The sequence below is a fragment of the Echiichthys vipera genome (genome assembly GCF_963691815.1).
Source record: "Echiichthys vipera genome assembly, chromosome: 16".
In the NCBI taxonomy this organism is placed as follows: domain Eukaryota; kingdom Metazoa; phylum Chordata; class Actinopteri; order Perciformes; family Trachinidae; genus Echiichthys; species Echiichthys vipera.
Window position 1 is genome coordinate 13,862,567 of NC_139841.1, and position 16,799 is coordinate 13,879,365.

A 16,799-nucleotide genomic window follows, 5' to 3' on the forward strand; every position below is an offset into this window, starting at 1 on the left:
GCTGTTCTCTCAAACATTAGCCATTAGCATCCAGTGGAAAAACATTCACTGAATCTCTTTAATAGCCTTGTGAGCATCACTCTTTTTATGGGTCATTGCTCCTTAATGAACTAGAGTCATTCAATATTCTGATGTCATGCTTAGTAGGAACTATTTGATCTGGTTGAGATTATTTTAAAAGGTCTAAATTTTGATAACTAAAATTGAGTTCAACAAATGTTTGCTGGAGAAAATGAGAACAGCTTAAAACACTGACCAAACACAAAGCAAAGTGTGGCATCCCTTGAGTAATAGACAATTAATTTTTAAGCCGGTTTATCCACAGATATTAAAAGTCACAGCTCAGCTGAAGTGCACTCACCTTCAACTCTCCCTACAGACTCTATAGTCCTTGTTGCTCACTATCTCTCCATTCACCATGTTACCTAACTTTGCCATTGTGTCCCATCTTCCATACAAACTGCAGCACGAATGAGAAACGCAGGTGTTTTTGACAGATGGCCATTTGTGTTTTGTTGCAGCTATGTGTTCTCCCAAGGTTGTCTTTGAACAATTTGTGTCTATTTTATTTTAATCGTCCGGTATGTTCTCCTTTCAGACTCTAGGAATAACTTTTGTCTGTGCTTGTGGAATTCAGTCGATATACAAGGTTCATCTTGCTTTGTAGTTTAAAGGTCTGCCAGTGATAATCAATATTTCAATCAATATCCATGTTCGTGCACCTGGCCTTGTTTGATGCGAGACGCGTTGTTCAAAAAGAGATCAAGATTGTCGATAATATCCAGCTGTTCAATACAGCGGCGTGAGAGGAGTAGGAAGAGGCAAAGACTGACGGAAGGAGAGAAAACAAAGGGATCGAGAAGAGACACGACAAGGGAATGTAGGAGTGGAGATTTAAAGGGAGAGGGGGCAGACAAGCGTAGCATGACGTCTGATGCTTCTCCTGTTTATTCTCGTCCTGTGTCTACTGTCGCTGACGGATAGAAATTGCTTGAGGGATGCTCAGTGTGATGAGAGGAAGGAAGAAAATTTGAATAAGAGGGGAAAAGGGAAAGCCGATGAGTTGTTCCTGAAAGCTTAAGCCATAATCTCTTCAAATGCGCATTGTATTCTCAATTTATTACCAGTATGTGTGAGCATCTAACCATGAAATCCAAAAACCGATGGAATCACATACAATATGCAAACTTTTTTTTTTCGTGCAGGTCTGTCCTAGTGGCAAATGCTTGCTTTTGTGTTTTATACAATTCAGAGCCATCTCTCCATCCTGCCCTTTTCCTGCCAGTATCTACTGCTTCGTTTTTCCCTTACTTCTTTCTTTCTCCTATGCTCAGTGATATCTTTTCGACACCTTTCTTGTCCCTTTCCCATTTTCATGTTCATCTCTGACGTGTCACCCTTACACTTGACATATTCCTCTTCTCATACCCTTCCCTCCTATCATTTACCTTTTCATTTCCGCTAGTTTCTTGTCCATCATCGTTTTTTTTCTCCTCTCACTTTGCCCAACTCTCCTCTCTTGTCCCTACTTTTACTTTCTTCCTCTGTCAAGTCCCCTGTTCACTTCCTTCATCAGCCACCTCTTGTCTCTTCTCCTTCCTTGTCCTCTCAACTCTTCTCCTCCTCCTCACCCCATTTTCTCTCTTCTTCTTATATGTGACCGATTCCCTCCCTCCCTTTCTTCTCTCAGAGTGAGGACCTTCCCTAAGGACTCTGCCTTACTGGGCAGGGACACTGTTCGAGCCTTGATGTACTACGCCTTGAAGGTCTGGAGTGACATCGCACCGCTAAACTTCCACGAGGTGGCCGGCAGCGATGCAGACATACAAATCGACTTTACTAAGGCCGACCACGATGACGGATATCCCTTTGACGGGCCGGGGGGCACCGTGGCGCACGCTTTTTTCCCTGGCGAGAGGTTCACGGCTGGGGATACACACTTTGATGATGACGAGGCCTGGACCTTCAGATCTCCAGGTGAGCAACGTTGCAAGCTGTTTTATTAAACCACAGTGCCTTGCACAGTAGTGCGTTTATATAAATGTGTATACATGTTACATATTTCCAGCTATGTTCATATCCGAAAGAGAATTTGGGTTTTAGAGTTTAAAGCTTTTTGGTCTGGGAATGGGACAATTTCAATGGTTTTATTATTTACTAAAATAATACTAAGATTGTCAATGTTTATCCACTAACTTTTCTCTAACAATTTTGAACCATTTATTAATTATTTTAAGCTATTCCAATAATGTATCCATTACTCTTTCAACTAATTGTCTGCTTACTAGTTTTCATGGATCAAATAGCCTTTAATTTCAGGGACAATTAAAATGATTGATAATATATTAATAGATTCATGTATATGCATTAGTTGCAGCTCCAATGTTGAGATTTCATTTCAATTTTTTTTCTCACCACATTTTGATTTCGGTGAACTGAGGCCTAATTCTAAGGCTCCTGGCTTATTAACTTCAGCTAGGTTAATTATTATCTGTTGTATTCATTTTTCAGAATCAGAATCGGGGCGGCTGTGGCTCAGTTGGTAGAGCGGGTCGGCCAATGTCTTAAGGGTCGGCGGGTTTGATCCCCACCCTGCCCTACTTGTGTCGTGGTTGTTGTGTCCTTAGGCAAGCCACTTCCCCAACCTTGGTCGGAGGGGCCATAGGGGCTGATTAGCAGCCTGATTAGCAGCCCCACTTCTGTCAGTCTTCCCCAGGGCAGCTGTGACTACTATTGTAATTTACCACCACCATCTATGTCTGTGTGAGTGAATGGAACCTGGACTCTGGAAAGCACCTTGAGTACAGAGAAAGGCGCTTTATATATCCAATCCATTACAAATAGCTTATTGAAACCTGGGGGTAATTGGTTTGTGTCATAGTTGCTCCCTTCATAAGAATTCCTAATAATATAGATAAACAGAGAGAAATAAATAAATTATACTACTAACAACTACTATGTAAATACGGTATTTAGAAGACCATCCATCCAACTTCATCCGAACTTCATTCGAACATATTATAACAGTGTAATAAATATATAGTCTGTTATTACAGTCATGGACCAAGGCTGTTTTCGGCCCATTCCAGTGAAGCATTTTCATTCAGTGGGTTTTTGCTTTGAACTGTGTGGGCTAATAGATTGCTTTATGCAGTGTTATCCTGAATGATCTCGCCAAATTACTTTCATCAAATAGTTTTGAAAGAGCTTGATTACCCACTGAGGGAGAACTGCGAGTTTGAAGTGAGGACAGCATGACAGAGGCTCTAAATGAAATTCAGTCAGCCCTGCCAATCAAAAAACAAACAAGCTTATATTAGAAATATCTGTTATTCTTTGACAGCTCTGGAAAACACGACACAGTGCTTTGGTGTATTGGCTTTAGAAAGGGAAAGTTACCCAAACACATTTAGTCTTCCATGCATTCACTCATTCACAATAGAATAGAATATAGAATATCTGTCCTCTCTGCAGACAGCATCATTCACTCGCCTCCTCTTTGCACTCTGTGTCCTTGTTATCTAATGAATAATTGTGAATTTGAGAATCTTTGGTGTGTGTGCGTGTGCGTGTGCGTGTGCATGTGTGTGTGTGTGTGTGTTTGTGTGTGTGTGTGTTCACTCTGGTGCAAATGAAATCATCAGTGGCACAGCAGAGCCATTTCTCAAAAATGTGACCAAATTATCACGTTCTCTAAACCTTGGCGGTGTTGTCACTCAGCATCATCCTCAATCCTCCCCGCTGTCCTTTGCTTTAAAAAAAAAAGAAGAAAAAAAGGAAGGTGGCGAGCAGAAAAGGGCAAGGGAGCATTATAAGTTAAGTCATCCGGATGAAATGAGCGGATGGAGTGATCGAGTCGCACTGAACGCATCGTCAGGCGGGGGCTGTCTCAGCGCGGTCACACAAATGACAGCATAAATCATTAACTCTTCTTTTCTCTGACTTGCTTTCGTTAGTCTCCCTTTCATCCGGATGACTGAACTTAAAATGCCCTTCCGCTCTCCTCTGCTCAGTTGCTCCATTCATCCCTTAGTTTTGAAAGATGGATTAACAGCAGGGAAAGAGTAGAGAGGGAAACATGACTTTTTTTTATTTGGTTAAAACCTCTCTCACAAGTTTCCAAACTAAGTTCAAAAAACAAGTAATGCATGAAAGTGTATATAAATATGACAAGACAATCCCAAGTGAAGGTCTACTTTAGAACTTTCACCAAAATGAGCACGTATGTGTGGATTTTTACACACGGGAAAAACACCTCAAAATAGACTATAGACTTATTTTTAGAGATGCACCAATCCATTTTTTCTGATACCTGGGCTGAGCGTATTGGCCGATACCCGATCCAATACTAGTGTTGAATAATTGAAACGTATACCTTTCAATGTGAGTTAAGGCCTCAAGCTTGACATAAACATTTAGCCTTGTTAAAAAAGGTAACAAATTAACACATATATAAATGTACTTAATATTATTAATTAACCAATAAAAAGAAAAAAGAAAACAAAAATAAATAAATAACACTTCCATGTAAAGTGCACTGCAAATAGATATTTTAAAAGGCAATATAAAACCCTAATCGGTGTTGCAAACATAGAACTGAAATGACTAGATTCTGAGAGTGTAAATTTATCCCCATACTAAAGTGGATATTAACATACAGTTTATGTAATTTTGAAGTGACAAATAGGCTGATAAGCTAAGCACATTAGTAAAAATGTTTATTAGAAATGTAGTTTATTGGTTTTATCTCACAGTAAAGCCGGGCAAAAATGTTTTAATATCACTTGTCCAGCTGCTGTTAGGGCATAGACACATTGTAGGGTTCACAGTGTACAAATGTGGAACATGACACACAGTCTCTCTTCAAACACATTCATATTGTTGCACTCGGGTGTGTGCAAAGAGTAACAGAACTGATCGAACTACAAATCTCACCTGCGCACACCCGACCGATCGCTGCGAGAAGGGGGTGGCCTTGTCGGATTGTTTCAGAAAGTTACAAATATTGTTGAAAGAAGAAAAGGCAAAAGAAATATGCCTACATCCACAGTGTACAAACTGAAATGCATTGTGGGTTTTTTGTGTACGAAAAGGGAATTTGGTGTTGTCTGCTTTGATGTTTGAATAATGTCAACTCTATGGCAAAGAAATGTTCAAAAAATGAAGAAATTGACATAGGTTTTTTTTTTAATATCTGCTGTTTGGGGGTAATTCATGCCAGTACTTTGCCTTTGTTTCTATAGAACTGCAAATAGTATCTAAGCAGGGGAAGAGTAATTTTTACCGCCATGCCGTTTATACCACCACCTGCTTAAAAGTCCTTGCAGTCAAGACACGAAGGGTTGCCAAAAGTGTGTGATATGTGGGGTTACCATTACTCCTCCTCTGTTTCCAAGTGAAGCCTTTTTTCCCCTTCCAGTAGATACAGAATTTTTTGGCATGGCAGCTTCTTCCTATTCCTACCTCTTTCTCACCTCACCCTTTTCCGACATCCCAAATAGAGCACTTCCTGGATGAAAGATGAATTCATGACAAAACCTGACAAAATATAGAGCAATCTGCGAGGGTGCAAGCAGTATCTTATGAAGCATTTGCACTTTGAATAGAAGTGATTTTGCCACACGGATGCACTGACAGTAGTTCTACGTGCTGTGTGATTTCCAGTGTTATGTGTACATTATCTTGTGCATTGCACCGTAAAACACAGAGCTCCGTTACAGTTCACACACCAGTGCTTTATGTGATATTGGTGCATGCTGAAAAAGTTGACATTTGCGTGGCCATTCCCAGGGTGAATTCTGGGGATCAATCTTGCATTTTTTGTTTCTGGATGTCATAGAAAATGTGTAAGTTAGCTTGTTGAAAGTGTATATTTATTATATAGGTTATTCCCATTGCACTGTAGCTGCCCACTGCTCATTGTACAAGATGGGTGAAATGCAGATGACACATTTGTGCTTAAAACATTCCAATAAAGAATCTTCTTCATCTTCGTGTGCAGACAGTATCCGTTGTCACACACAATAAGCAGCACTAAATGTTGCAAAAAAAAAAGCTGATATTATCTGAGACCAAAAGTTCAGTCGCTTGTCTGATATCAAAGATCTGAAGGATGAATTTGATTTAGCATTAGGCTCTTCACAACTGAATTTGGTGTGTTCAAATAAATCCCATCGCTCCCAACTGTCAGCCAAAAAGAAATTGTGGATTTAATCAGGGGTAATTGGGATCCGACAACCCAGATGTTCATGACATAACTTTGTTTTCTTCATTAGAAAGAATGTGATAGCTGTCACAGAAGAAAACGACACATATTTAGTGCAATTTAAAATCTCTGTCGCACGAATCTGGAGTCTGAAACAGGTTGTGCCAAATGAACATGGTTTCATTCTGTTTAACTGGTGTCCAAAACAAAGGTCTGTAGACCGATTCAGAATATCATGGTGCTTTTGACCCCGTGTTTTAGATTAAACTGCAACCTGAAGGAAGGAGCTGTGTGTGTGTGTGTGTGTGTGTGTGTGTGTGTGTGTGTGTGTGTGTGTGTGTGTGTGTGTGTGTGTGTGTGTGTGTGTGTGTGTGTGTGTGTGTGTGTGTGTGTGTGTGTGTGTGTGTGTGTGTGTGTGTGTGTGTGTGTGTGTGTGTGTGTGTGTGTGTGTGTGTGTGTGTGTGTGTGTGTGTGTGCGCGCGCGTCCGTCTCATCCAGCTGGTGAGTCTGTGATGGGGCCAGGACCTCTGTGGGTCTCCCTCCTTTGTTTTACGCTGTCAGGGCTGTGAGCCATATGTTACATGACAGCAGCTCAATCTGCTTCAATTAGACCTCCCTCTAGGCCGCAGCAGTGGCAGGACAAGCAGACGAGGCTGAAGAGTAGCCTGAGTTGAACAGCTGCATAGATGTAGGTTTGGTTAATGGGAGCATGGCGATGAAGGAGGGAGCAGTCAGAAATGTGACCTCGTCTTAAAGACTGTCGTTTATTTCAACCTGTGCCATAACAGTCTGCCACCATCAAAGTGCTTTCCAGAAGACAGGTAATAACAACCATTAAGCTGCAGTAAAAAATTGTATTCAAGACATTTATACTGAAGAATTAACCAGTAACATTTCTCAAACTAAACCTAAAAACAGTATGAACCACAGAGTAAATGCCCTTGATGTGTTTTTTAAGTGCTAATTTTAAAGATGATAATGATTTTGCCAGCCATGAATAATTCAGAGAGATCACTGATGGTGGTACGACTGGTGGACCCCCTTTGGTGCGAAAAGAACAATGAAAATTGCCCTTGTGGATGCCCCTTTGGTGGAGAAGGCTTAGACTGCCATCTAAGCCCAAAGCTGCCCTTCCAGTGGAGAAAACGTGATGAAATGCCCTCTAGGATGCCTTTCATTGGAGAAAACCTTAGACTGTATAAAAGAAATGGGCGTAGCCTCTCTGCCGAGGTCCATTCTCTCAAATTGACCCAATCATACCCGCCTACGGCAGTCGCCATCTTGTCAGACTTTTGCTGTGCCCCAAATTGCGCACTGCAGTGAGTGTACTGACATCCGTGTGCCCTATGTACACACACGATCAATATACTCAATTTCCCCAGTAAGTGCTGTCTGAAATCACACACTACTGCCCTGCACTTACCGGAAATGACGATTCTATTTCTTCTTCTGTTTATATTTCCAAAAGTTTCTTTCCAACGACTCATCTGACTCATCACACCGCCAAAAATCCCTGTGATCCTCTTTTTACATTTATAACGTGAATCCAGTTGTTGCCGCTACGTTGCGATGTTGCTCCGCCTTTTTCAAGTTTGAATTAAGTACCGCCTCTTCCGCTAAGTAGTCAAAATGGCGGCGATTGAGGGTGTTGAGTGTTCGGCGATCCACATTGAACGGTTGGCCGTATTTGAGTGAGCGACAGGAGAAATGCAGTACACTGCAGTCTACCGACTTCTGGCCAGGAAGTCACTGTGGTGGGGGCATGGAGAAAACATGATGGCATGCCCTCTAGGGCGCCCATCCAGGAGAGAAAATGTGATAACGCACTCTCTAGGTTGGCCTTTAAATTGAGAAAATGTGATGCATATAGGCTGCACTTAATGGTCGAAAACTTTCTGCGTGCTGGTGGCCAACCACATGCAATAATGCCATTTTTTTTTCCTTCGCTCTTGCCCCTCCGGCACTTTTAGTCTGCCCCTGGATGGTTCCCATTGTGTTTTTACAGTAAAGTGGCCTTCGATGTGGGAACAAACATAAGTAGATTCTGTGACTCATCATACCTTGTTTATATACCTGCATTCCTGTTTTCAAGGATGCTTCTTTCTTCCACTCTGATGAATCCCCTTCGGGTGAAATTCACATTCAGTGCATCATACTTTTTTCATCTGTAAAACAAGCACAGGCTGCTATTTTGAACCACTAAATCTTCTGTAGACAAAAAAACTCTCCTCAAGTGTCTTTAATCAGCTCCCTAAAGATAGCCATAGACCTGGTAGAATTCTCTCTTCTTCTGTGGTGTTGGAGTATTCAGCTTCCCTCTGGATTATAACGCTTTGTTAAGCTGTTGAGTTTGCTTTCTCTCCCACTTTAAAGCTGCCAGACTGGCGCACTGAGGCGTGGGGAAAAAAGTTAATTAAACAACTCTTAATTTCTTCAAGTCACACTCTGCCAGCCTCACCTTGCTGCTATCTAACAATATCCTCCCCCAGTATCATCAACTTGTCTCTAAGGCACAGCTGATGTCAATATCACTGCTCCTATGTGTCATTCTGTCCGTAAGTATGGCAGACGTTAAGTCCTGCATGGCTCAGCTCTGCTCCCATAAGCTATCAGATTCATAAATTGTTGTTCTTAGCATTTTTATTTTTTTTGTTCAAAAAGCATGCTAATCCCTTGAGAAGATGTAAACTTGTTAGGTCAGCCCAGAGGGTGAAAAGTGAATGTTGGTGCTTCAGCAGATTGTAGAGCTTTGTAATCGTCTTTAGAAAAATGAATCTTATCACACAAATCCCTAGCTGAGTAATTGCCTTTGCTAATTCCCTTCCCCCTTCCCCTTCCTCATTGTTCTCAGCGGGACCCTAAATCTGAGTCCGCCAAGGCCATCTCCTAACGTGCATGATGATGCTGAATCGTGGAATATTAAGCACCACATTTAGCGGACCAGTTCTCTCCCGCTGTGTGACTGATGGTCCTGGTGTCCATCAGGAGAGGGCAAAATTTTGGCTAGATCAAATTAGTAGATGTGTGGAAGTGCTGTTTTTGCTTTGACAGGCTAAAGATTGCTTCTATTAATTAGCACTCTGCCAGCAATCTGCTGTTGCAAACTGATTATCCTGACTTAAACAAAGGAGTCATTAAGCAGGTGAATTTTTCATGACATTTTTACAGTGTCTGTGCTTGCTGTGGTGCACATGCCTTATTGTGTGTACTGTTGATGTCTATGTGAGGATGTGTTCCTCTATGAGAGATGATAAATACTTAAATATGGATGTATGGGGGGAATTATAGGATTTTAAACTCTCTAGGCTACATCTTGTTGTCACACGTTAATTATAGAGAGCATTACTAAAAGTCTAACGTTAAAGTTTGTCTTTAGACCCATCCTTTGTCACATCACATGTTGTCCTTTCCCTGGGTTTCACACACCCACATTTCTAGACTGATGCTGGTTGTATCAGAGCAAACAATAACAAATTATTCAAGTACAATACAAAAAAAACTGCAAATCATGCTGCAGACACAGAAAATAGCAGCCGGATCAGAATCCAGAAGCAATAAACAAACCAAAAAGTTAGAACAGGTACGGACGAGAGGAAAGCGGAGTGAAATAGTGCTCTAATAAATGACCTTATCCACTAAAGCACCCTAACTTAAAGTGTAACACCGGCTTAAAACGAACCCTCTCTTTCGGCATGAATATACTTCAAATAAGCCATCGAGACAAGTTTTTTGGGTGATCACCTATTGACAGACCATCCACTAATATTGCTCAAAATAGCACCAAAACATCTGCAGTAGTATGATAACAGTCCCTGCAGATACACAAGTCAATTACCGAATGCACTGGTGTTCAGTTCTTTGAGGTTTTGGTGCTATTTTGAGCATTATTAGTGGGCAAAAAAAGCTGTTTTGGACGGTTCAGAGCTCCGCCCCGAGCTACTCAGTGTGCCGTGTCTACCTGTTAGCGACTGTCTGCGATTTCTCTGTTAATAGGTGATTAACCAAAAAGCTTGTCCCAATGGCTTATTTGATATTTATTTATGCCGCAAAAGACCGTAGTTGGTTTTTTGCCAGAGTTACACTTTAACATATTTTTGATTTACCTTTCCTCCAAAATGAAGTAAATATGACATGATCAATAGTTCTACCATAGTCTATAAAGACTACATATGTTGTTAAAATTGCATATACTGAGTTTGGATGAAGTACAAGGCAACACAGCCATGAGGTTGCTTGGGGTCACTCTAGTTAAATTTGAACAACTGTGCCAGGGCGCAGACTTGCAGTATCAGTGAGTTTACACAGTATAAGACTGAGCTGTGTTCATGTACCACCAGTGGATAAACATGTAAACACAGAGCTCTGTTAGGGCTCACTGAACATGCAGGAGATATCAGGAAGGGATTATATTCTTGTGGCCTGTTCTAGCAACAACAAAAAATGTGTGCTGAAACACTTTTTTTTATGCCATTACTTTTGTTTCAAATAAGTAACAGATAATGTGTATCTATCGTCTATCTGAGTTTTCTATACTCTGATATGTTATATTTAAAGACTAGGGCAATCCTTGTAATTATTATTCAGTCATTAACTTGAAGTAAAAAGAAAACACTGACAATGATGTCATAATACATGCAATTGCAAGATCAATATGCACCTTTAGATAAATAAACACAAGCAAAGGTGCTGTGATCATAGGCCACTTTATTATAAGGATTCCCGTCAAATGTAAAGGCAAATTTTTGAGCTAACTGCATTTTGTCCTTAAGTTTAGCCAAGTACTAGAGGCTAGAATGGTTACATCATAAATGGAGCATCTGACCGAGCTGTATTCCCTGCACAACAAATTATGCTTACCTGGAGAACCTGGAGGTATGTAGGTCTATATAAACCAAGGGGATCTCATCATACTGTATAAGAGCTGATACAATAGCTCTTATTGTGTCATATACTGTATATCCCTACACAGCCAGATATTTTTCAACAAAAGTGTGAGATATGTACAACATGGAGAAATATTTGCCCTTAAATCACATGTTATTTTTGAGAACCTGGGAGGAAGCTGTTGAAGCCAGAGAGAGGAAAAAAACGACATGTTGAATATTTAGCTCAGGATTTGCAACACAGTTGAAAACATATGAGGCGACCACAATATAAACTGATTAATTATGTGTTACACAATGTTGTTCTTGACCCATTATTCATTTAGCATTTTGCCAATTTTTCATTAACTTGCCAATTTCTCATTACCACTCGTGTATACTAATAGGATAATAAAGATTGTCTTTGCCATGAGAAAGGGAAGTGAAGAGGAGACTGAGTGGCAAAATATATTTGCCCATAGTAGATTCCATAGTTATAAGAACAATACACATGAATAAGACTTAAGAGAATACTGCACTAGAAATAGGTGTTTATATATTGAAATGCAGTTGGAATAAGTTTGATCACAGAAAACAAAATGATTTAATACAACAAGCAACAACATACAACTTGATATATTGTGTTTAGGAGACACAATAAAAAGCAGAACCAATTCTGGCCATCTATTATTTGTAAGAATGTCAAATAGGATTTATTTTTTTCAACTGTAACGTAGTTGATTAAGGACAATGTTTTGTTGCCCAGAGACAACGGCAGCATTACAGTTGTCCATTATGTTTGCCAGTTTGGGGGACGGCAGATGTTATGATGAGTGGTGCTACTCGGGGGAAGAAGCTGCTCTTGTGCTTGGCTGTTTTGACTCAAATTGTTCCAAGTTGCTTCCTGGAAGGGAGAGTTTAGATGATGTGTATGAAGGAGTTAATGATGTTGGATGCAAGCTTCTTGAGGCCTGGAGTGGTTAATATTTTGAAGAATGGGGAAGTTGTCAGCAACGATCTCTGGTTACTGAATTATTTGACTGGTCTGGAATTGACTGGTCAATGGTGAACTGGATGTTGGCTGTGAGCAGCAGTGTGTCCTCAGCTGTTGCATAAATCATCATCCCATCTGATGAGACCTTTTGGGGATTCAGTTATAGTATTGGTATGGATAAAGTTGTCAGGTCTTCAAATGTTATCCTTATATACAGTAATTTCCCAGGCTGTCAAAGTTACTCCTGACTCATGTTGACTGAGTCTTTCACAAACCCTGAAGTTTGCCTACAAGGCGAACTTCAGGGCATCCACTAAGGGTTGTGTGATGTTTTTGCGGTAGCCAGAATTACGTCTTTCAAAGGTCCTCTTAAGATCAAAGCCATTTCATCCTGTGAACTTTTTGAAGACTTGAGGAATGGAAGATGGGATGAGTTTTAGAGGTCTAGTACATGAAGTAATCCCAATCTTTAGCATCATGCAATGAAAGCATTTAGGTTGATAAAAACCTGCTTAATGGCTCACTGGTGAATCCAGCGGAACAAAAATTGAACCCCTAAAAATAAAGGAATTCAATCCTCTGTGGAGCTACACAAAAGTCCTCTGTCTCTCTATCTCTCTCGGTCTTCCTAAATGAATCTGCTTCATCCGATTCTCTCCGCTCCTACTTTGTCCACGGGCGTTACGTTCATTCTGTCAGCCTCCCATGGACCGTGAATACGATGACATGGTTCATACTCTGCTGAGCCCCTGTTCTCTCTTTCTCTCCTTCCTTTTGTTCACCTCTCCTCTCTGCACCATGTGCTCCTGTAGATTAGAGTTGGCATTTGCCTCCTGAATACCCCAGTTGGGTACTGTAAGCCCGAGTGCACGTCCCAAGCTGAGGCCAACACAAGGTTAACTGAATGCAGACTTCAGCCTAGCCACCAAGGAACTCTAAGGTAGCTTGGCTCGACATGCTAGCTCTCTATATTTTTTTTCCGAAATCTAAATCTCCAAGCCCTAGGTTTTGTCTTGCTCGGCAGAGTCAGACAAAGAGTTCTGGATGCTTTGCCTTTTCTTTTTTTCTTGCTGAGCATAGAGGGAAGGATGCTTAAACAGCCTGCAGCCTCTCCAGGTGTGTCTCCACACATAAGGTTTTGAGGGACTCGGGCAGTTTTACCATAGTTATCTCACTACACCACACGCCTAACAGCACTCAGCCACCAGAGCTGCCCGTCACGCCTCTTAAGGCAGATGAGCTGAAAAAGCATAAAATATCCGGACAGGGGTCTGATTGGGTCAACTAAGGACACAGAGTAAGGCGGTCACATTGGTGACTGTTGCCACTCTTTCAAAAGCCATGTACTAAAAATCTGTCATGCCCTGTCAAACTCACAGTATATTGAACAATGCATTTAGCATGTTTAACAGTTTGAACCCTGCTATTGGTCATGGTCAAAAAGCGGTTTACCAGTAACCCATTCACAAATTACTACAACTAGTTCCAGACACATGTCTATTAAGCCATACAGTTCTGATGGATATGACATTTAACTCACCATGACTCCATAACTCCACTGTAACTAAACTAAATATAGTCTCAATAGTAATGTATGTTCTCCTCTCACACAATGCTGAGCAGTGTCTACATTAAACTCAGATGGATCAGGTTTTCTAGATATTTCTGAGGTTTTTGCTTCATTATGAAAGGAATATAATCCATACTGTTCAATGTAATCTTGATTGAGAATGTATTACCCACCTAGTATATTAAAATAGATAAATTGAGAGGTAACCACAGTTTTATGTTAGTTTTGCTATAGAGCGATATACAATGTATTGTTTGGCCTTTGGATTGTGTTTATACTTTATCAATATCTTTCCTTTTCTTGTGATTTCTGTATTTTATCTTCCCACCATGATGTAAACTCTTATTTTGTTTAATGATCTCTCTCTCTCTCTCTCGCTCTCTCCGTGTGTGTGTGTGTCTCCTACAGACTCTCACGGGATGGATCTGTTTGCGGTTGCAGTCCATGAGTTTGGTCACGCCATCGGCCTGGTCCACACCTCAGCCATAGAGTCCATCATGAGACCATACTACCAGGGTCCTGTAGGAGACCCTCTGAAATACGACCTACCCTATGAAGACAAGGTCCGCGTCTGGCAGCTCTACGGTACGAAGGAACATCAATCCACTGCTATGTGTGTGTTGTGTTTGAGAGAAAGGGGTGCATTCATTTAGTTCCTTTTCCATTAGAATTTCCATTAATAAGTCTGCCTCAAGTGTGACAAAAAGTGCACACATTTGAAAAATTGTATTTTGGTAATTGATTGGGACTGGAGAAGATTCTATTGGGAAATGGAACCAAGTGGCCACGTAATTATAAAGGGAAGTCACTGTTGATTTTTTTTCTTTCAGTCAGCCTTTCCAATTATTTCCAAAATACTGTTCTCCACATTACAGTAAGCCTATGTCATTATCTACTGGACATATACTTTTGTTTACAGCAGTGTGTTGGTGTGTATGTTGGTGTGTGTGTGTGTGTGTGTGTGTGTGTGTGTGTGTGTGTGTGTGTGTGTGTGTGTGTGTGTGTGTGTGTGTGTGTGTGTGTGTGTGTGTGTGTGTGTGTGTGTGTGTGTGTGTGTGTGTGTGTGTGTGTGTGTCTGTAAGCTACTACTTTCACAGAATATTTCTCTTCTCCACTGACCATGACTCAAGAGCCTCTGCTGTAATTGTGTTTCTCGGTGCAGTGGTGGAAACAGTCGTCAAAAGACTGAAGATATAGAGGCCTCCTAATACTCTGTAGCTCTTTAGAGCAAGGATATTGATTTAATGAAAACGTGGACGAGTTAATTGGACCTCAATATGACATGTGACTTTATCACACCATGCACTTTAGGAAATATTTCTAATAAATTTAGTTAATGGCAGTGAGGGGAGAGAATGATGAAGAAGAGGAGTGTGCGAGTGAACAAAGAAATACAACAAACAAAAAAGAAGGGATAATTACGCAGTGTGTGCCATCTTATACAATGGTACATATAGGAAAATAGTAAGATTGCAAAAAACAAACATGAGTAGAGCAAATAACTAATAATCAAATAATGTTATTACATATGTTTCATGTTTATTTGAGTTGACATTTGACGTCTTTGTAGGTGTCAGAGACTCAGTGTCCCACACAAACCGACCAGGTAACCCCTCCCAAACGGCTGAACCTCCTGTCTTGCTGGACCTTCCTGAAAACAGATCCACTCTCCTGTAAGTAGAAGATTTAAAGATACTTTGAATCTTTCACGTGCAACAACAACAACAAAAAAAAAATCTACTGTTGTAGTACTATACCGCATTAAAATTCCCCTTTGGCCTCTTCAATAATACCTCAGCATCTATCTCTACGACCCTGCTTTTAGATCAAACGCAGGGATCATGCATCACTTTTTTAATCTATTTTGTGAACAGTGGTGTGTTCCAGCCTTCACTCATTAAATCATGTAAACCCCCATTCAACATGACACTGCCTGTGCTGTAAGGGCCAGAGGAGTGCAGCTGAGAGGAATGTCATTAAAAATGGGATGGCGCTATACAATTTTGGCACCAAAAGGGACTCAGGACACGTGTTATTAGGACAAATGCTCCTTCTTTGACTTATGGATTCAGTTGACATTGGGGGACATGCTTTTAAACCTCTGAAAAAAAGCCACATAAACATTTTTTATGCTCACTATATTTTCCTGTTTCAAGATGATACAACTTCCTTAACTAGGCATGTTTACACAGCCATAAAACTGGCCATGTTAAAGTTAGGGCAATGATAGAGGTTCAGCTACTTTCAAAGGAATACTGCACTAATAGTTCTCACACAGGTGGAATTTATTGCAGGGCAACTATTGGATCTCATTATAAAGAGATTTCTTTTTTTTAAGATGGTTCCCTGTACATCAGCCTAATTATATTGCAATTGTTTTTCATTCATTTTCTTACTTTTTTTCCCCACGTCCACTGAGAAACAATGTAATGAGTCGATGCAGGACTCATTTATTGTAAAAAGAGTTGTTTTGTTGCTTGATATGAAGTCATCAGGTGCCAAAAAAGCGAATTAGCGAAGAGGCTGAGAGTGAGCTTGGGAGCCCGTCCGCCTAATGAAGTTATTCCTGCAAGTGGCTATCAGCTTGTAGTTTTTCAGATTATCAAGGATAATTAGGCTTAATTTTGTTCATTTCACACTAATATCTTTTCGTTTTAAAATGCATCTGCTTTTACACGTAGCGTCCACAGTTCTCCAAGCCCCTTAAACAGGGACTTCTGGAAACACTGCTGACCCTGATTTGGTATGAAAACTCCAGAGTTGCGTTTTAGTCTGGATGGGTGGAAACAGACTTTTGGACTTGATGACATACTGTAGACACTCATGTTCACTTCTTGATTGTTCTTATCGGTCACTGTCAGTCCGTCAGCCATATCAGTAAGCTCGTCCTGGTTACAAAACGTACCTCCTGTGATTTCATCTGTCTTGTGGCTGCTCCTTTCCCATTGCCATGGCTTTCCCTGGCGTTGGGTAATGCTTCTGATGCCCCTCTAATATGTTACAGTATTTGTTTTGCAACAACTCCCAATCTATGTTTTCCAGCACCTTTACCTCACTGACTGATGTATTACTGTCAGAAACAATAGTGGGGTGGATGTAACCTAAGAAGAAGGGCTAAGCAAAGCAGGCAGCGATGGGATAGGTAACCATCTTTTTCTCCCGGACTTC

At 40.7% G+C, this 16,799-nt stretch overlaps 1 protein-coding gene across 1 annotated transcript in view; it reads left to right on the plus strand.

Annotated features, from left to right (window-relative positions):
• LOC310959177 (matrix metalloproteinase-17-like) overlaps positions 1-16,799 on the plus strand; it is a gene marked incomplete at its 3' end in the record, with an annotated part of 72,183 nt that overhangs the window by 42,022 nt on the left and 13,362 nt on the right. Inside the window, exons 4-6 of the mRNA XM_083930428.1 lie at positions 1,691-1,977; positions 14,040-14,216; positions 15,202-15,304. Of these exons, the coding sequence (XP_083786554.1) occupies positions 1,691-1,977; positions 14,040-14,216; positions 15,202-15,304 (567 nt within the window). The remainder of the gene's footprint in view (positions 1-1,690; positions 1,978-14,039; positions 14,217-15,201; positions 15,305-16,799) is intronic.